At 46.3% G+C, this 21,032-nt stretch overlaps 2 protein-coding genes across 2 annotated transcripts in view; both read left to right on the forward strand.

Moving 5' to 3' along the window:
* The first annotated feature begins 11,459 nt into the window (after positions 1–11,459).
* Positions 11,460–19,067, forward strand: LOC146817303 (uncharacterized). Its single transcript, XM_085610898.1, has 2 exons — positions 11,460–11,673; positions 18,627–19,067. The coding sequence occupies exons 1-2, from the start codon at positions 11,635–11,637 to the stop codon at positions 18,720–18,722; spliced, it is 135 nt and encodes a 44-aa protein (XP_085467024.1). The 5' UTR covers positions 11,460–11,634; the 3' UTR covers positions 18,723–19,067.
* PTP4A1 (protein tyrosine phosphatase 4A1) overlaps positions 19,050–21,032 on the forward strand; it is a 60,293-nt gene continuing 58,310 nt past the window's right edge. The window contains exon 1 of the mRNA XM_085610896.1: positions 19,050–19,186. Within this exon, the coding sequence (XP_085467022.1) occupies positions 19,082–19,186 (105 nt within the window). The 5' untranslated portion in view covers positions 19,050–19,081. The remainder of the gene's footprint in view (positions 19,187–21,032) is intronic.

The following is a 21,032-nucleotide window of genomic DNA, read 5'->3' on the forward strand; positions in this document are numbered from 1 at the left end:
GTGGTTCATACTGTAAGGCTCTGAACTGTGCAAGGGATGAGAGGTGTTTGATCTTCGTTGGAGGACACAACATTCGCTTCAGCCATACCACACAACCACTTTGGACGGATCACCACTGCGTCCACTTCTCCTTCTCGAAACCCACCGCACACAGGACTACTCCTCATCCCCCCCGCACAGGAACTGGAGCAAGATCACCGAAGAGCACCTCAACTCCACCCTCAACTGTGCTCCTCCTCCCACCACAACCAACGCTAACTCTGCGACCAACGAACTCCACTCTCTACGGCACTTTTGATGAGCAGAATCTAGGCACCTACCCTACTCCTTCAACCGACAACGCAACCCAGCCTACCATCACCCCCTGGACTCCTGTCACCACAGAAGACACCACCAAGACCATGAGAAGTATACACTCAGGAGCCCCCACACAACCCTGCCTGCCCCACATCTTCCACAGAGCCGCCTCCACCATAGAACCTGAACTACGATGTACCATCAAATGCTCCCTCGATACAGGCACATTCCCAGGCGACTGGAAATGCATAGAAGTCAAGCCCCTTCTCAATAAGACCACCGCAGACCCAACGGACCTCAAGAACTACAAACCCATCTCTCTCCTCCCCTTCGCAGCCAAAGTCACAGAGAAGATCATCAACAATCAGCTCACTAACTTCATAGAAGCCAACTTGATACTCTACTATTCTCTGGATTTCGTAGCAACCACAGCACGGAGACCGCCCTTCTAGACGCCACGGACGACATCCGCACCTTCCTGGACCAGGGCCGCACGGCTGCCCTCATCCTACCAGACATCTCAGCAGCTTTCGATAGCATCTCCCACCGCACACTTACTGCCAGACTCCATGACGCCGGCATCCGGGGAACCGCTCTTGACTGGATCCGCTCATTCCTCTCCAGCCAAACCCAAAGAATCGGAATCCTGCCTTTCCTCTCCGAACAACAGAGATCAGCTGTGGAGTACCCCAAGGATCCTCACTCAGGCCCATGCTCTTCAACATCTACATGGCCCCTCTTGCCACCTTCGTCATAAAACACAGACTCAGCATAGTAGCTTATGCCGACAACACCCAGCTCATCCTCTCCCTCACCAATGAACCAGACAGCACCAGACACAGCTTCCAGGAAGGTATTAAAGACATTGCCTCCTGGATGAGCTACAGCTGCCTACAGCTCAAAACGGAATCCTTATCCTCGGATCCACCCCCAGGCATGGGACAACATCTGGTGGCCCACTGCCCTCGGCAACCCTCTCAAACTCACAGACCACGCTCATAACCTCGGCATCATACTCGGCTCCTCCCTCACCATGAACCGACAGATCAACGCCGTATCTTCCAAATGCTTCAACACCCTTCGCATCCTCCGCAAGACCTTCAAATGGATCCCCTCCAAATCAAAAAAGATCTTCACACACGCACTCATAACCAGCAGACTGGACTACGGAAATGCCCTCTACACTGGAATAAACAAATCCCTACTCCTCAAACTCCAGACTATCCAGAACGCCACAGCTAGACTTGTCCTCAGCATCCCACGACAGCACCACATCAACCAACACCCTCCACTGGCTCCCTGTCGAAGAGAGTCACCTTCAAGCTCCTCACTCATGCCTACAAATACCTCCACAACATCAGTCCCCAATACCTCAAAAAAAGAATCTCCTTCTACACACCCAAGAGAAGCCTCCGCTCCACCGATCTTGCCCTGGCCAAAATCCCACGCATCGGCAGAGCCCCCACACTTCAAGAATTCAACCTGGCTCTTCGGATGAAATGGAAATGCTCGAACCCCCCCTCCTGCTCACCAGCGCCTTGGGACCCTCACGTGTGAGTAGTGTGCTTCATAAACCCCTGATTGATTGATAGCTGTTGTGTTGGTGTATTTGTGTTGGGAGAGGGGGAAGATAGAAAGCGTGACAGTAAAGATGGTTTAGGATGTGTATTATTTGTGTAGAGGGTGGGAGTGAGTGTATGTTTTTAGTTTGTGATGGAATGTATTATGCAATAGTGTGTGTGTGTGTGTGTGTGTACGTGTAAGATTTTTTTGTACTGGTATGTGTGTTCTGTTTTGTTTTTGTGGAGTAGTGAGAGGAGATGATGTTGCGGATCTCTGAGAAGGATTTGTATGTAAAGTATTGTAGGTGAGTGGAAGTTGAATGGTAAAAGGGGTGGTGATGTGTTTTGGAAAAGAATATATGTGGTGTGTGAGGGGATGGACAAGAGTTATGAGTGTTTGTATTAGATTTGATAGCTGGAAGAGGTAATATGTGTGGTGGAGTGGAATGCAAGGATTGTTTGTTTATGTTTGTTTTGGTAAAAAGAGGAGGAGGGTGTAGGTGGATGAAATTATGTTAGGCTAAGTATTGAATTGGTGGTGACAGAAAGGGATTTCTTAGTAGTAAGCAGAGGGTAGAGCTGATGCTTTGTATGAACAGGGAGTGTGTCCATGGATGTATTAAAGATATGTATTGTGGGGGGGTGTGGCCTGGCGGTCTAACATGGCAGACGCGCCTTAGCGAGGCTCACGCAGCCCTACCGTACTCCTTCATTAATCCTGCTCATCCGGCTATCCTGATTAACTCAGTGCCTCGGCAGAGTCCAGAGACACCGTACAGCTGTGGATTAGGGGATCCGGTGGTCGCAAATTTAGCACCCGATGGCTGTGGTGCAGCCGTGCGACATACAGCCCTGGTGCAGCGGCCTAGATGTGCCGTGGGAAAGGACACACTGCCAGCAAACCGAGATATCTACCCGGTATGGAGCTGCAGGGGTGGCTGTGAACAAAGAGGTAGGGCCGATTGGGGTGGCGACTAGAGGCAGGAGGTCATTGACATCCGGCCTCTGCCTTGCCGGAGTCCCAGTGGCTGGACTGGGCAGAAGCGTGTGAGCAGACGTGATCCACCAATATCAATTGGGGCATACATCGCACAATCGGCGCTCTCCCACAAACCCCCCTCTCTGGTGGAGGCTGCAGGCATGGGGGGTGCAGGCGTGCCGTGGAGACAAAGCGGAGACCATCACGACATCCTGTGCCCAGCTGGGTGAAGGAGAGGCTACACAGTGGGAGCGCTGATGGACCGCAACCTACTCAGGGCCCCTGAAGAGATCCCAGGGGATATTTCGGGCCGCAACATAATAGGGGCTCTGCTGATTGGGAAATTGGGGTGGACCGGGAGACAGTGGTAGGTCCCCCCCCTGGATATCGCATGGGGGCAAGAAGCCCCAACACACCTTGGAACCCTGCGCTGCATGATTTGCAGGGCCTCAGAGGCTAGATCAGACCACGGGCCCCTCCCACCCCCCCCAAGTTTGATTGTGAGGGGTTGTGGAGACTGCCGGACTGAGGGATTCATCAGCGAATCTACTGCCGATTGAAGGCCAGTGGCAGCTGTATAGATGGCCCATTCTTCTCCTCTCCCTCTGGATGCTCCATGGTGCTTGTGGGACGGAGCGAGACTCTGCGCCATTGCCCTGCTCCTGTAAAGGTACTGAATCTCCCGGTTGGGAGTGGAACCTAGCTGCCTGGTCCTTCCCGGAGGCCTCCATTGATACCCGGCAGTTGCCCATCTAATCCACATGGGCATGGGCCTGTGAATCGGGCCCGTTAGGAGAGGTGGGGGCGCCCAGCTCACAGAAGCGGTTACACTAAGTTCAATGTGGCTTGTGGGCACGGTACCCTCCCCTGGCCGCCCCCCCTTCCCCGGAGACCCAATAGGGAGAGTGACCGGAGATATTGGCCCGCTCCAAGAGTGGAACTCTGAGGCATACTTGGCTTTACTGCCAGGCCACCTCTCATCTCACAACTACACAATATGGACAAAGACAATTCACCTGCAACGGCATCCAAGCAAAGCACGATAGATAAATATACTGGAGCTGTGGCCCAGGTGCCGAATCTAGGCGACCGGGAAGCAGCCATGCCGAATAATGCAGCACTGTTGGCGGTGATTACGCAGTCCCGGTAGACGCTTGACACCAAGATTGGGGCCGTTGGTTCCGATGTTATGTTGCTCAGACAGGACCTCAAAAACGCTGTACAGTGCATCACAGAATCAGAATGCCAGATCTCAATGGTGGAAGACACAGTGAACATACTTCAGAAAACAGTATCCACCCTAGAGACACTTCCTAAGGGCCTGGCGAAGCGGGTGGAAGATTCAGCGGGGCGTGCTCGCAGGAACAACCTCCACTTTGTTGGATTCCCTGAGGGCTGCAAGGGCGGTTGCATAGAGGACTTCCTTGTTAGGTGACTCACGGAATGGCTCCCACCGGACAGTTTCCCCATGCTTTATAATTGAGCGCGCACATTGGGCGCTGCTGCAGACGCCGCCGCCGGGCACCCGCCTTCGACCAATAATTGCAAGGATTCTTAACTATAAAGACAGAGATGTTTTACTGCAGCAAGCTAGATTGAAAGCGACTCTTATGTTTGCCTTGCAACACATTATGATCTTCGCAGACTACACTAAGTTGGTACAACAGCGCAGACAGTCATTTGTTGAGGCCAAGGCACGTCTTCTTGGCCTCAAGATCCAATATTCCCTGCTGTTCCCGGCCCGCTTGAGAGTGGCCTACCAGTCACGGACACATTTCTTTGAAACACCAGAGGAGGTGTTCTGCTGGATGGACGAAGCTGTAAAACCTAAGCCTCACACTCAACCCAGACTTGATTCGGACTCCTCATCCGGGGGACATGGGCAAGGCTATCACGAGACTGCTGGCAAACAGCGCCGCCAATCGCGCTGTAAGAAATTATGCAAAACCCGTAGCAAGTCCTGTCGGAGACTGGCAGATGACTGGCCAGAACCTGCAGCATCCTAATTAATACCCTGCCGAGACCTACACAAAGATTGAACAATTCGGATGAAGATGATAAATGGGCTACAAATGTACATATGCTCCTCTGCCGTTAGACTTTAACATGGGCAGGGGCCTATTAGTGGGGATCCATTGGCTACATGTTGCTTCTACCCCCCGTTGGGGGTCAGGGGCACGTCATGCCGCGACAAATACATCAATGTTTATGAGATATTGGGGTCGGGGGTTGGTTGGGGGATTAAAGGGAAGTTTTTGTTCTCTATTAGTGCCATAGCCAGACATTACAATCATGGTCCCAGGCCGCAGGAGAAGCTGTGAGGAGAAACTACCAGTTTGCTGTGTGCTTTGCTGTGTTGGCCTGCAGTGGCTGCTTCTGTCTTGGGCAGTGAAAGGACTGGACTGAACTTTCTACTACTTCTTCCTTTGAGTATCTCCAAGGGCTTGGGGTAGAGCTTGCCTGCTGTTCAAGAGGTCCCAGGAAGAGCAAAGACTTCAAGTTTTTCTGCCCTTAGCACTGGGGACTGTGTGTTTTGTGCTGCAACAGAAGAAAAGCAACCAACCGCTGTCTACGAAACCACTGCCGACTCCGTGTCCTGAAGGCACCGCGGAGAGCACCGCCGCAACGCTGCACCTGACCCTGGTCTCACTGACAATGCCATCTGATGCTGCAACAGAGCCACTGCTCGCACCATGACTTGTGGGCACCGCACAACCCACCGCCTTGCTTCACGACACCGCTTTGGTATCCCCGATGACGCCGCTTCACACCAACATAGACGCCGCTGCTTGCACCGTGGTTCGAGGGCCCGCTCGGAAAGTTACATGATGCACCGCCCTCATCCCGCACCGCAGCCTTGGCCTACCAATGCTATCGACTCTAGTTCGTCAGATGACAGTGCTTCAGCAACGACGATGCCGCTGCTTGCACCGTGACCTGCCAGCACCGCGACGAGCACCGCATCACTTCGCACCGCAACAACGATGCCCAGTCTTCAGGTAAATCCACCTCTCCTTCCTATGATTCCTCTGGGAGGCAGACTAATGCATTTTCTGTACAATTGGACAAAAATCACCTCAGATGCGTGGATCATTCACACTGTTCATGGGTACCAGATAGAGTTAGTAGATGTTCCTTTTCAGGCACGTCCCCTTTCTCCTCTCCATTTTTCCCTACAAGAACAATCTTTTATAGACTCAGAATTTCAAGAGATTTTGGCCAAACTGGCTATTGCTATGGGACCCTTCATTCCCGAAGTTTTTGCAGCAACGTTTTCTTGGTACAAAAGAAGGGAGGAGGACATAGATTAGTGCTGAATCTCTGGGAGTTCAATCCTTTTGTTGTCTACAGGCACTTCAAGGTGGATGGAATCCATCTTTTGAGAGATTTACTGCTAGAAAAGGATTAGATGGTACGTTTGGACCTAAAGGATGCTTACCTTACAGTCCCCATTTGACTCTCCTATCAGAAATGTCTCCAATTTCAGTGGAAAGAGCAATGGTTCCATTATCTATCCCTCCCCTTCGGCCTGTCCTCAGCACCGTGGATTTTTACCAAACTTCTGAAACTAGTGATCACTCGTCTTCGAGAAATGGGCGTCCGCATGATCGTTTATCTTGACAACATGCTTCTCCTAGCACAGGACCCCACACTGTTGTGCACTCACTTACAATGGACGATATCTCTGTTACAAGAGTTGGGTTTTGTGATCAACACCAAAACATCCATGACTATCCCCCCTCACCTGGTAGACTTCCTAGGTTTTCAAATCGACTCTGTGAATGCCCAGTTGCTCCTCCCGGCACCCAAGATCAAATCCATAAAGAGGGAGATATGAACGACTCTGTAGAAGCAGAAGGTCTCTGAGTTCCCTGACGAGGATTGTGTGTCTCCTTGTCTCCTCGATTCAGGCTATCTTCCCAGGGCTTCTCCACTACAGGGCGTTACAACGCCTCAAGATCCATTATCTGCAGCAAAGGTTCTCGTACGACCATCTGATTGCCCTGCCTATAGACACGCAAGAAGAGCTGCAATGGTGGCTCACTTATTTGGAGGCCTGGAATGGCAATGCCATCTTCGGAGCCTCTTCCGAAGTCATTATTGAGTCAGATGCCAGTCAATGGGGTTGGGGCGCAAGGTGCGGAGACTATGCCACTGGTGGTCGGTGGTCCGCAGAAATTAAAATTACACATCAACTGTCTAGAGTTGTTAGCAGGTTTGTTTACCATCAGATCAACCTCCCCATTGAAGAGCAATTGTTGCATCCTCCTGCGAACGGACAATGTGTCGGCGGTAGGCTACATAAATTGCCTAGGAGGGACGAAATCCCGACTTTTAGCCAATATTGCAAGGGAGTTTTGGCACTTCTGCCTGGCTCAGAAGATCAGGATTGTGGCAGAATACATTCCCGGCAAAAGCAATCAAGTGGCAGATTGGAACTCCAGGATTCTCAGGGACTTCAGTGACTGGAGACTCCAGCCTTCTGTGTTTCTAGAGATCATGGGTTTTCGAGGCTCTTGCCTGATAGACCTCTTTGCATCTCGCCTAAATGCTCAGTTTCCCCACCTATACAGCTGGAGACCGGATCCGATGGCACTGGGAACGGACGCATTTCTCCATCACTGGGGTTCCCAGAGGAATTATGCCTTTCCCCCCTTCGTGTTGATTCTGAGAGTAGCTGCTCATGTACGGAGACAGGCAACGTCATTAATGTTAGTCACACTGTTATGGAAGACACAATTGTTGTTTCCGACTCTGTTGGAATTGTCTGTGGATCTGCCAGTTCAATTGCCTGTGTTCCCGATGCTGCTCCAGGACCTAGTAGGCTCCCCACATCCTCCGGTTCTCCAGAATCAGTTAACCCTCATGGTTTGGATGCTCTCCGGAGACATGAACGAATTGAGGGCCTTTCATCAGCGGCTGCCGCGTTTATACAACAGGCTTGGGCTCCATCCACCCGCAAGCAATATTCTGCATCATGGAAGCGATGGGTGGGTTGGTGCCTTCAACAAAAGGTGGATCCTGTGGGATCTGATTTGAAGGAAATACTAAATGTTTTGTCTGACTGTGCTGAATCAGGTCTGTCGTATAGTTCAGTAAATAATTTCAGGTCGGCTTTATCGGCCAGACATAACCACATTGAAGGAAAACCTGTGGGTATACACCCGTTGGTGTGTAAGTTGCCAAACGGTATCAAAGTTGCTCGCCTGCCACGTCCCAGATACACTACGCTGTGGGGTGTCTCGAAAGTTCTCTCTTTGTTAGAATTATGGCCGGATAATAAAGATTTATCTTTAAAGCAGTTATCTGCAAAACTCACTATGTTGTGTGTCTTATTTCCTGCCGCAGAGTGGGCAGCGCGGTGATCAGCTAGTAGGAGACTCCGAGAACCAGGGTTGCTAAGAACAGTTGAGCAGAAGCAAGGTCTCCTTTAACCACCGGCGCACTTTGACACAGTTTTTTTTGCAGGACCAGGCAGAGACGCATTGCTATGGAGACGCTGAGCCGATGGAGTGCACGGCGGGAGGTGGAAAAGATGTTTTGCACTGGAGATGAGGAACGCCACTGCTGAGCATGGACTGTTGCTGAAAGAGACGATGAACTGAAGCAAGTGGATCAGTCCAGCGGAAAGCGTCCACATCGCGATAGATGCAAGCCCCTTCCAGCGGACATGACGTTAGCTGAGTGCTAACACCTCCCAGCCTAGGCAGTTTTGTTTGACCCTTATGGGCGATAAGAATGCTGCTGTTGCTTTTGTCCTGAAGAAGCCATAAGAAATCGACCGGCTGAAAAGCGACCGCGTCGACAGTTGTTTAACAGAAGGACTACAAATTTATTGAATTGTTTGTGGATGTTACAATCTCACATTGCCTCTTATGAATAATTCGGAAAGTGATGTCCCTATATGCAATGTTTGAACCTTCTGGGTAGTCCACACTATTTAAAGGTGGCTCCACAACAAGGAATATTCTCTGGCGGACAGTAGCCATAGTTTGTTTGTGTTTTAGAGGTGTTAATTGTAAATATATGTTTATTGTATATGCTCAACGACTAAATGGTTAAATAAGAAAATGCGAATTCAGACGCAGATGACAGGATAATTAAAGGTATCTGTGTTCAAAAATATTTATTTATCCTTTCCTCCTTACCAATTGTTTATAAATTGCGTTTCAGATAACCAGGTAAATAGGAGGGTTATTGATGGGTATACCCCTAACCAATAGAATTGCAGAGTGGCTGATGTGCATGCTTTAGATTTAGCAGGAAGGGTTTTCTCTCCCCAAGGTGTTTCTTTTATCATCTCTAGAAGAATGAAAACGAGGTCTCGTTCAGTTGAGTATCCCGCTTTTCCTCATAATGAGAAATTATGTGTTTTGAAATGCTTAAAGATGTATGAAAAACGTACTTTACCTCACAGGTCAGCCCCTGAGCGTCAATTACTCTTGGCAATCCGGAAACCATTTCGCCCAGTCTCAGCGGCACTCTGGCACGTTGGGTCAATCGTGTGATGGCTGAAGCTGGTATAGATATTTCTGTTTATGGGGCGCATTCAGCAAGAGGCGCTATGTCGTCTAAAGCCTTCATTATGGGGTCTCATTTGGAAGGCTGCAGATTGGTCATCTGATTCAATGTTTAAAGTATTTTATTAGAAACCCATTGCACATGTTTCTTCTGTTGTTGGTCAGCTTTGAACCAGCATAATCTGAGCCTCCGGTTCTGCCATAGTATACAAAATTTTACAGCAATCGCGACAAGAATTTTAGATTCTATTAAGGACACGGAGGCGAGGATTATCCCACCAGTTGGGACAGGTAAGATTTACAACAGTCATGCTGTCTGATGATGCATAAAACTTATGTTATTTCCCGCCCTGTGATACCACAAGATTTCTTGGTTCCGTATTTTCAAACTTTTTTCTGATTTCAGGAACTGACTCCAAACAGAGTTGAATCTGCAATTCCTCATGCCAAAGAAGTCTTCACTCTTGGAGGATAGTTGTCTAGTCTGGGACCTGTTAGCAGTTGCTCTCCGTTGAGAGCCAGAACTGTTGCTTTTGTTTACTGAACACTTGAGACTTCTTATTGCAAAGAAAGAGGTAGTCAAGATGGTGCCTCGCTATTTTGTATACTATGGACACGTTTGATTGGTTAATGAAGGAGGCGTGGTTCAAAGCCTCATGGGATATGTAGTTTTTACAATGTTTACTGTTTTATCATTGGCTGCTATTGGAGTAGTAAAGAAATTGAGAAGCATAATCCTCGCCTCCGTGTCCTTAATAGAATGTAAATTTTGTACTGCAAGTCATGATAGTACAGGAAATTATGCATTTCATTGTCATGATTCATTCTCAACTGGGAAGATAGGCTGAATCGAGGACGCAACTCCATGGCTCTTAGTCTTATAATCGATTGTGCCTTATTTGTTTGTGGCTCTTAAGATCTTAAATTCAAGCTTCTGGGCTATTCGTGACTACGAATGGGCCTGTTTGCAGCAGAACCGCACCGTTCGCACCAAAAATTAGCGCAAGCCTATCTCCTTGCCCAGCAAGTATTGGTCACCCGTGTGGACTGCCAACTTGGGGAGAGGATGTGGTCCGTCGGCTGCGCTGCCGCCTCTGGTGCAGGAAACCATGGTTCGAGCCTCGAGGTCGCGTCCACATCCTGTGATTCTGGGCAAATCACTTAATCTCCCCGTGCCCGAATGTGTAATGTAAATACGGTCCTATGTAAAGCGCTCCAATACCTTCGGGTCCAGTTCGTGCTATATAAATATGCAAAAAAACCACACAAAAAAAACTCAAAGCTCCAGGCTGCTGGTCTGTGACTCCTGACCTGCTCTTGCACCGACCTGCTCTTCGCACCCCGCAGACCAGCGAGGCTCTCCTTGCTCCAGGAGACCTTCTTTCACACGAACAGGACTCTTTGCCAATGCTTAATACTGTTTGAAGTGGTGTTGCACAAATACTTTACACATTGCCTCTAAGTTTAGCCTGACTGCTTTGTGCCATGCTACCAAAGGGCTGAGTACATGACTAGGCTTATTGTTGCTTTGAACAGGGTTCCCAGTCCCACTCCCTTCAACCAGTACCCCAATCTCTAACAACCATTATTTTTTGGGAGAAATCTGACTTATTATTAAAGCGGAGCAAAGAATACGCCTCAGCGGTAGCTGGTACAGAAGTCACTAACCACGACACAGTAGTTGCCAGCACGTGAAATGGACTGAACATTAGTCAATGACTTGAACCTTAGCACCGTAGGAAAACCGACGGACACTACTGACATTTCCAGACGACTTCTGCGTCACACCCAACACGTAATCAGTGACGCATGAAGAGAATCCTCGTACCCACCACACTCCTGACAGCCTCTCCCTCCCTTGCCAACCAAGCTGGCGCTTTGATTCAGACAGCAACTGGTTCACACCGGTTGCTGCGTCGTGACGTCCAACGTACTCAGGGCTCAGGCGCGTTCTGGACTCATCCGTAATTTGGGAGGGGTCGTGAGGAGTGTATAGGTGGCCCGTGGACTATGGACCCGCCTACGCAGCCACATGATTTGTCCGTTGGTTTGTGACGCATCTCGTTTTATAGACAACAATAGAAAGCTTGTGACGTTTATGCATGGGGCGGGGCGTGCGCGTTCTCGATCCTGCCATGGTCTGGAGTCTGCGCGCGGAGGAGGCAGAGTGCAGCTGACGCCGTCGCCGCGTCCCCGAGCCTTCCCGCTGCTGTATGGTACACCGCCAGCTGCCCCGCTGGAGTCCGCCTTACCCCAAGTACTAGGGACCGTCTGTATGATCAGGACGCGATCTTCAATGAGTAAGCATAGCCCTGTAAGTACCGAGCGCCGCGTTTCTGTCCGTGTTCTGAGTGAATGTTCACCTCAAACCGACGTGTCCATTTATGGATGGTAGTGGCATTTCCGATACAAGGCCCAGTCTCTCTACCTCTCAGTCGTTTTTCCTGATTATCGCATCATTCCTCGGTGTATGATATTATTGGCCATCCTTTCTGGCGGTTTTGATTCGCCAACACTGGTTTCGCGAGGTTTACAATTACCGGGTGGTTTTCAGCCGCACCCTGTGGCACACGGGTGCCTGGTATTGATAAGCTTACCCCTCTTTTGCTTTTCCCGGTACCCGTCCCATCCTTCTTGTCTGCTCCTGTTGCCAGACCCCCACCCCCTTCTCTTGCCCGGTGACCGCGGGCGCATTAGCGGCGCTCAGAGCCTCCGAACACAAAGGAGCCGCTGTGAGCCCGTCACATGCCCCTCACCTGAGCCTCACATGCTGCTCGTTTACTAGGGAGGGTTCTGGATTAAGGGGCCGAGTCGGGTGGCTAGAAAAATGTGGACAAGTTAGAACTTGTCATGTATGAGCTATTAACCAGAAGCTGTCCAGTGCAGAGGGTCTTCATTCCTGCTCACGGTGTCTAAATCAACATTAAATAAACCTCATCGGAATAGCCAAGGGCGTTATAGGCTCACGTTTGTGCTGTATTATTTTATTAAAGCCACGCAGGCAAGCGCATACGTTTGTACCGTAGAATTGAATCTGTGACTTTAACTACGTGCCATGAACAAATTAAGTGGACGCACACTTCTTGGTCAGTTAGACCCCCGTTAAAAATTTCTAGGCTAAAATGTCTTGCGTTTGGAATCGCAAGTTATTCAACTCCTTTATCCTAAAACCTTGTAGACGATCATTGCATACAAAAATGCCCCGCCATCCCCTCCCGACCACAAGTAAACACTACTTTAATATTAGCAGTGATTGCTGTTGGACCGCCGGCACATATTTAGTAATTCTCATGGCAATTCATCTGTAACACTCGCGTTGTAACTGTGTTTTGCTTTGGCCTGGAAAAATGGTTTGCTGACGTGTAGGGAACCTCTTCGCTTATTTCTAACGAGAAAGAAATCCGCGAATGTCCTGATAGAGAAGACAACCAAAGAGGCAATCTAAAACGATCATTGGCATTGCCAGTAGTATGGGTTTAAGAGAATGTTGCATTGTCTGGGTTTGAAGGCTTGGTGGACTAATGCATCCACTGTGTTGGCCTGTGTTTGACCTCATGGTCACAGGTTAGAAATCACACTGGTCCACTCAGCCTGTCATCCTTTTGAGGTCGATAAAATGAGTTCCATTGAACTGGTTAACAAATATCTGTTATTCAGCTCCAAGATACCCTTCGGGGTGAACGTGCGTTTACAAATGCACATACACACGTTAATATGAAGCATTGCAAGTTAATGAGAATTTCTCTGTATTTGCGGCAGCAAAAAACTGTAGCATAATATTGCTGTAGCTTAAACTGTCTAGTGGCGTGGGCTAAACTTTCAGGTGCCAGACCTAAAAATCCAATTAGGTTAATGACTGCCCTTCTGCTAGTGAGTCTTTATCACATAATTTTCTGGCTATTGCTTCTCTGTGTATGTGTGTGTGTATACTTTAGATTAGAAACTGTCCATGTCTAAGCGTAGACATCTTGTTTTAGCTTGAGCGGCTGTTGTATATCTGAAGTTGTAGGACATACTGTCACTTCCATGCACAGCCTTAATGACGAGTATCAAGGCCTTAAAGTGATTCTTTCCTACATTACAGGCAGTGAACCAAACTGAGGGTTGGCAAGATGAGATTACTAAGTGGAGAACCAGATCTGTCTGTAGATTTTTTTTACTTCACATTTGGTATTCTGTTAATAGGCCCAAAGACACACACAGGGAATTGTACTTGTTTAGAGTCTCTCCAACCGTACCAATGACCACATTATGCTTCAATACAGGCCAGATCTTCTGGGAATTTGAATGTCGTATCTGATTGGCTTGTCTTTTGAGGGTCATTAGATCATAACTTATCTTGGCATTTTGCCTTTTTTTTTTTTCTTGACAACCATTTCCTACCCACCTGCCTTGAAAATAAACATGCTAGTCTTCAGTTTTTATGAAAAGAATAAGGGCCACTAAGTAGAAATGTGTTTACTGCTGTTCAAGCACAAAATGCACTCGCTCTTCCACCCCTCATGCTAACCACAAAAATCAACTGTTTCCACCTTTCTGTTTTACTGGGTCTTTAAAACACTAGTTTAATGCTGAGTTATAGAAGTTAGCATAACGTCTGACAGGGTGTGCATAAATTTTACATAGGTATCAAGCAATTAGTACATTCTTTGTACTTTTTAGTTAGGCTTATAGTGTGATTGACAATGAGAACAGGTGGTTGTCTGCTTCCCTCTTTTTTTTTTTTTGTTTTTTTTTTCTTTTTTTTTCTTTCAGCAATTTGTATGACAAAGTATTTAGAAGCTATGGAAACAGTACCGAAAAGTAACACAGAAAGAAGCATCGAGGGGAAGAGAGAAATATAAAAAAACATTTGAACCGCACATTGGACATATAGATGCAGGTTTTCATCCATTGAAGTCTAAGCAAAGCACATGGGGCCTCTGGCCTTACCTAACGCTAGTTCAGGCTTAAACGCCTGTCTAAGCGGAGACCAGACAAAGTCTGTATTTGGGCTGATAGTCTACCTAAGCTCTTGCGATACACAGACGTGCACAAACAATGATAGTTTAATGACCTCTCTTGCCTACTAGCCCCAGGTTTGTACCCCAGAAAAATTTCCTTGTCCGTAAGCTGAAATTTGTGTCCTAGATGCCCTGTAAACATTGCAGAAACTTTATTCCAAACTAGATTCAACGCTGGACAGTCAACCGTCCTATGTTTTAATTTAAATCTGCAGCAAACAACTTACATTTTGTACAATGTTTTTGAGGAAGATCCATAGGTTGCCCATCTGGAGATTACCTTAGGTGTATAATACAACATTAATATTGTCCTATGTTGCTGCAATTTCAAATTAACTGAACTTACTGCTTGATCTAGGGTATCCAGTGCCGCTTGTATTTCTTCTGCTGATATATGGGTTTTGAGAAGACTAGTTAAGTAGAAATCTGCAGACTGTCAACACCTGCTTCTGCGATAAACTTGTGATACATTGCACTAATAACACCTTTCCCGATAGCTTAATATACCCGTCAGTATTTCCGACGTATAGGGTATAGCTGAGATTTTTTGTCTATGCAGTAGATAGTCTTTTATTTGTAAATATTTAAAAAAGGAACGGTGCGAATGCCCAAACTCCTTTTTTAATGTGGCAAACAAGCGAAACCCCTGACCATCATACAGGTGTCCTAACTTATTGATACCCTTCCGCTGCTAGATTCTACCAATAGCATCCCCGAAAAATTCCGGTGGAGTTTGATTACCCCATCAGGGAGTATATTGATGTGTTGTCGGCAGAGAGTATTCCTTACTTATTTCTTGCCACGTGTTAGACATCCTTGAATCTGACTCGTTTGAAATGGTTGGTTCAGCTATTTTATTCATGGTGAATCCGATAAAAGGTCCGCAAGCTAATTGGTACACGACTGAAGACAGGCCTGCTTCGAAGCAGTTTAACATATATCCTGAGGCAGAGAAGAATATACTTCACACTCCCCTTTGACCAATTTTGATATTGGATTTGGCCTTCTTGTCTGCATCTTGGTAGCCAAAAGCCACCCCACCCGTATACGTACTGAAACATTTTTTATCTTTTTATGATTAGCAGCCACTTTCTCTTTTAGCCCTTGTTCTGCTTTTTGAGCTGTCGTTCCCCCCCCCCCCCCCCCCCTTTGTGCTAGGATAAACTGAAGTGTGGTTCCCCTGATATAAGCTATCATACAGTCCCAGACCTCTGAGGTAGAACCTGTGCCCTTATTATTAACTAGATACTCCCCGATTGCTGATCTAATATGTGCACAATGCTCTGTGTTATGTGTCGAGGAAAAGAAGACACAGCAGGCATTCCTAACTGTTGTCTGCATCTAGAATGTTAACATCACCGGGTTATGCTCAGAGGTGATTTTAGGACAGACCTCAATGTGAGCGTTTTTATAAGAGTGATGTTTTAATAAAAATCCTATTGATATGTGAATATTGTCTGTGCACGGATGAATAGAATGTGAACCCTGACACTGTTGAACACCGTGTCCTCCATGCTTCATCTAGTTGATGTATATGTAGAAGTTCAAGTATGGCTGCTCGGGTCCTAACAATGCTAGCCGGTTTGTTCCTATTAGTAGTATCAATCTTTCTATCCATGATAAAATTAAAGTCCCCCATGATCAAGAGATCTCTGCCCCATCCAGTGATTCAGAGCTTAAATAGTGGAAGATATCCAGGTCATCAGGGTTAGGGCCATATACTACACAGATCATACTTATCTAACCCCAAATCATCAGCTGGCTTACGAAGAACAGTGGCCTTAAAGTCTCGACTTTAAAATGGCGACCCCCCGCCCCCCGAATAGAAACTTGAGTGTCCACACAGCCAATAAAATACAGCTTCCGGTCCTCAATGAAACATACATCCATCATTGTCTGCAAGCACATGCACTATGCAACACTCACAGTGCCAACTTCTGTTACAACTCCATCCCCTGTCACGTGTCAGCAGAATGGTCAGTAAATGTCCTCCAGCCATAGTCACATACCCACCATCACAAACAGACACCATCACACAGCCATTCACCCTCCATCATCAGCCATTCACCCACAAATATACCGATTCGCGCCGTCCACAGATATCAGGCTGTCTGATTTCCTTTACTGCTGACGAGAAAGCTGCTAGCGGGATCTAATGGTTCTCTATCATTATTACCTGTGTGAAATTACTGCTCCTGCATTGGCGACTCATTTTGTACCGTATTCCCCCTTCATTGAGGGATCTTTTCAGGTATTATACACATCCACCTTCTTTGACTATTAGGAACGCTTACTTGATACGAGTTGAATATTCTCTTTCACTGGTTCTTTCTTCAGGAATACTTGGATTGGTTGACTCAAATTATCTGTAGCCGTGTTTGCATACACTATGAGCACTGAACCTGAATCTTGATGCTCACTCAAAGTGTTTTTGATATTCTTAGTAAGCCCTGACAAAGTTCCCGTGGCACTAGGGAACGAAACGCGTTGGCTGTGTGCCGTTTTTAGTAAAACAACTGCGAATAAAAGAATCGTTTTGGATTTCAAGTGTATTTCCTGTTTGACTTCCATTAGAGTGCACCTTCCATTTTTTGTTTGGACTGATTCACCCACAAATACTCGCATGGGTAGACACCAATCGTCTCCTTCACTGTTATATTTGTGGAATTTGTGTCCGTGATGGTTTAATATTAACACTTAGGTAATGACCCAGTGATCCCATATGTAATAGTGCGACATAATTGACAAATTTAAGGTTTTGCTGTAGAACTGTAATTTCTTTAGTATTTTTTCCCAACTAGAATAAAAGCTTATGCACTAGTGAGCCATAGTTTAAGGATAACAGTTTTTTTTTTTTAGTGTATGTTCGTGTATATTCACAGAAAACTCCAGTACTAAACTGAGGGCCTCATTACGATCGTCCAACCGCCATAGCAGCGGGATGGAGACCGCCCTACAAGTAATCAGTGGTTCCATCCACCATATTATGATTAGACCGCTGTGTAGGTAGGCGGTCAGAAAAATGCTGTTTTACTACTGCGTCTTGTGCGGCGGACAGGAAAGGGCTCCATTAGTAAATGGCATGTTGGGAAACATCTATGCACAATGTGGTGCCTGACGCACAGTGCATGGGTGTTTAGGGGTGGGGGCACCACATGTCCCACGCTGGCCACATAGCAGCGACCCATGTGTGACGGGGGCCCTGCTAGGTGCCCCCAGAGTCCTTTTCCAACATCCTTTGGCAGTGGGAACGCCATGAAAAGGCTGTGGGAAATCCCTATGGCAGTGCCTGCCCACTTAAATGTGTAAAACCACTGCAATCAGTTACTGTGATCGAACACAACGTAACTCGCAGAGTCAGCCATGTTTTTGTGTATCTGTGCTGTTAGAAAATGGTTGTTTTTTGGGTATGGCGGATGCTGCGAGTTGTGATGTGTGCAAAATGATCTATGCAAGCTAAAATGGGAAATGACTGAATCCTTGTTTTCCATGCTTAAGTGTCTTTTGAAATGTATGCCATTGCAGACTTCTCTGCATATACAAAACTATGTCCAATATACCTGTATTTAAAGAAATTGCATCCTGTTTAAACTCCCCATGCTGTTTTCTGTCTGTATTTAAATTGAAAAATCAGTAAAAACCAAACGGTGGAAGCCCCAATCCTAATCCATAAAACGGTCAACATACATTTCTGCATTTCCTATGATGTCCAATTCCTAAATATTTTGTTTCATTAAGCTTTCCTGAATGCAGGAATACCATAAGACAGAAACCGCAGGCACACCTCATGTAAAATTTAGAATGTCTGTTCTGCTCTCTACCTTGCTGTGGGTTTTTGTTTATTCCTTATTTGTCATAATAGTAATGTGTGTGTGTGTGTGTGGGGGGGGGGGTGATGCTTGTTTGCCCTTTCTTCCTTTTACTTTATAAGTCGTGTTAATAGTCCGGTTATGGTTGCAAAAAAGTTTTAGGTCTTCTAAGCAAACCCTATATCCCAAATCTTGGCTACGGCCTGTGGCCTTCTAATTTAATGCTCCTTGCCCGAATGCACGATTAAAAATCATAAACATGTAAACTTTACGTGCTAGGGAAATGATATAAACAAATTCAGAATGCTCATGAGATGCTGCAGAAATCAAATTTAATAATGTTTAAGTTGGTAAATAACTGATGCCGTAATATCTACGTGAACAACTGCTTTTTTTTTATGTGACCCTTAAATGTGGATAATTGGTGAAAACCTTTGTAATTTTGTTTTTCGCAGCAGTTCTGTGGTGTACTTGGTCACACATTTATGGAGTTTCTGAAGGGCAGTGGAGACTACTGCCAGGCACAGCATGACCTCTATGCAGACAAGTGAACTGTAGAAATTCATTACTACTCCACAAAGAAGCCTCCCTAAAAGCAGTGAAGCTGGATCAGAAGAGCTTGCTGGGCTTCGGCTGGGCACCTCAGAAAGGACCTGGATGGGGTAAATCCCAGTGCACTGCCTTTCTTGTCTCAGTATTACTGGACGGAAGAATGTTTGCTTCTCGCTAGGAAGTCCCATTTCACTTCCCATTGTTTCAACATCATACTTGCAAGCATTGCAAATTCAACGTGGAGTAGTGACGGAACCTTCAGTTTCCTTACATAAATATTCCCTTAAGAATTTTTTTTATTCTTTACCTAATCTTGGACTTTTAAACTTTTTTTTTTTTTTAAACTAAAATTTGAAAAATGGCTCGCATGAATCGCCCAGCACCCGTGGAAATAACCTACAAGAACATGCGATTCCTCATCACACACAACCCAACAAACGCAACCTTAAGCAAGTTTATAGAGGTACAGTATTGTCAGATTGTGGGTATAGTTTGTATTTAAAAAAGAGTTGTATACTTAAGTGTTCTTTACTGAATAGGTTGTAATGACTAGCTCTCTTACAGAAAGCGTTCTATTTCAAAAGCTGTGCTAACTAAAATAGTTTTATATTGCCGTTGGTATATCCCGTTTTATGTTTTGGAAGGGTTGACTTCATTTTAACACTAACCACTTCTTAAACTGCCTAAAATACAGCTAAATCGTTGCCCACGAATGTGTACACTCTTCAGCTGCATGCTTATCCTTCATACTTGTGTATTAAAGGTATGTTTGTAAATCTGGCTATTAAAGCAGTTTAAAAGTTAGTGGGTGCTTTCTTTTACCTCCGGTGAGCACTGACTCACCCTTTTTCCCCCTCTCCGGTTGCAGCTTATCTCTGAGACAGCTTCTCACTCTTTGCCTCTGCTAGCCTCGCCCTCTCTACTTTGGTCTCCATCTGCTTAAAAGATATGGTGGCGACCCCCGGGGATCAGGACTGGAATGCAGGGATTAGTGAGTGGTGAGGTCAGAGGTGGTAGTTTATTGGGGTCTGTCGGTGACAGGCTTTCCTCTGCTGCACAGTTATTTCTACTATCTGATAAATGTTTACTGTTGGAGCCAATACGACCTTGCTTGCAATTGGTGGTAACGCTATAAACCGTGCAGTCGTAGAAATAGGCAGGCCTTCTTAAAGGTCAGTGGTGGTGTTCCTTGCTACCGGACACCTTCACTCATCTGAGGAAATGTTGTTTATAGTAAACCACCATGACTCCAGGTGAACATGAGAAAGCAGTTTAGATGTAGCTTGAGGAAGGTGGTATAGGGTTGTCTGGGCATAGTACAATAACATTGTTACACTTAAAGTATAGATGTGAATGTCCAACACGAGTTGAGCCTTTCTAAAGTCAACACTTTAATACCTCAAAATATACTTATTTTACAAATGGGAATTGAATGGAAAAAAGGTACACTGCATAGTAAAATGGTAATGCATTCACATAGCTATAAACACAATGCACTGTTGGTGGCCAATAATTGGGGATACGCTTAAAGTCTCGTGGTTTATGGTCCGGTATAACCATATCTTATGGCGTGGTATCCCTCTAGAGTCTCTAGGTCATTATTTATCCTTCAGAGGATGCGGGTGGCAGCTCTTATTAATACTGTTTGGCAAGGAGAAGCAACCCACAGTGCTTGACAGTTAGTGTAGAGCCCCTTAACCACTCTGGGATCTCTTGAGCTGCCTGGTAGTAGAGCCAACAGAGACCAAATCAAAACTCGGTGCAGGAAGGAAATGTTCACCAGGAAAAAGCACCACTCCACTCACCTGCCCGTGAAGATGCTAGAATCTGTCCTCCAGTGAACGATAAATTTAGCTTCAAGGTGCTAAGGCTGCATCTTTGGACCTTTTGTGGCTTAATGGAAGCTTCCTCTTAAGCAAGGTAAGCAACAACAAGGTATATAGGCTTGTTCATAGCTGGAAGAAAAATGCAGCATAGCTCAACCCTCTGGAAGCACCAATGGTGACTTGGCTCATATAGATCTTTGTCTTGTTTCCAAGTCCTTTAAATATAGTCAGCAGCACACCACATTCCATAACCATTCTCAGTCTATGGTTGGACCCAAAGTGGGAGCAGGATCTTCCCTCCATGAGTTTCTCTACAGTTGTCCCCTTCATAGAATGCACTGAGGTGGCCCCACACTTAATCTACCTGACCATGTATATATCATGTAGCAGACTGTTTTTCCACTCTGGGCAACAGCCATTTTTTATCTTGTAACTGCTATGTTTTAACGACAAATGTAAGCATTCATTTAATTGCGCTTAATG

Source organism: Triturus cristatus, chromosome 6 (assembly GCF_964204655.1).
Source record: "Triturus cristatus chromosome 6, aTriCri1.1, whole genome shotgun sequence".
NCBI classification, from domain to species: domain Eukaryota; kingdom Metazoa; phylum Chordata; class Amphibia; order Caudata; family Salamandridae; genus Triturus; species Triturus cristatus.

Bases quoted from the DNA above. Each gene is read 5' to 3' on its own strand.
- LOC146817303 (XM_085610898.1), top strand. From the start codon at position 11,635: ATGATCAGGACGCGATCTTCAATGAGTAAGCATAGCCCT. The intron at 11,674-18,626 runs GTAAGTACCGAG...TGTTTTTCGCAG, and splicing joins CAATGAGTAAGCATAGCCCT to CAGTTCTGTGGTGTACTTGG.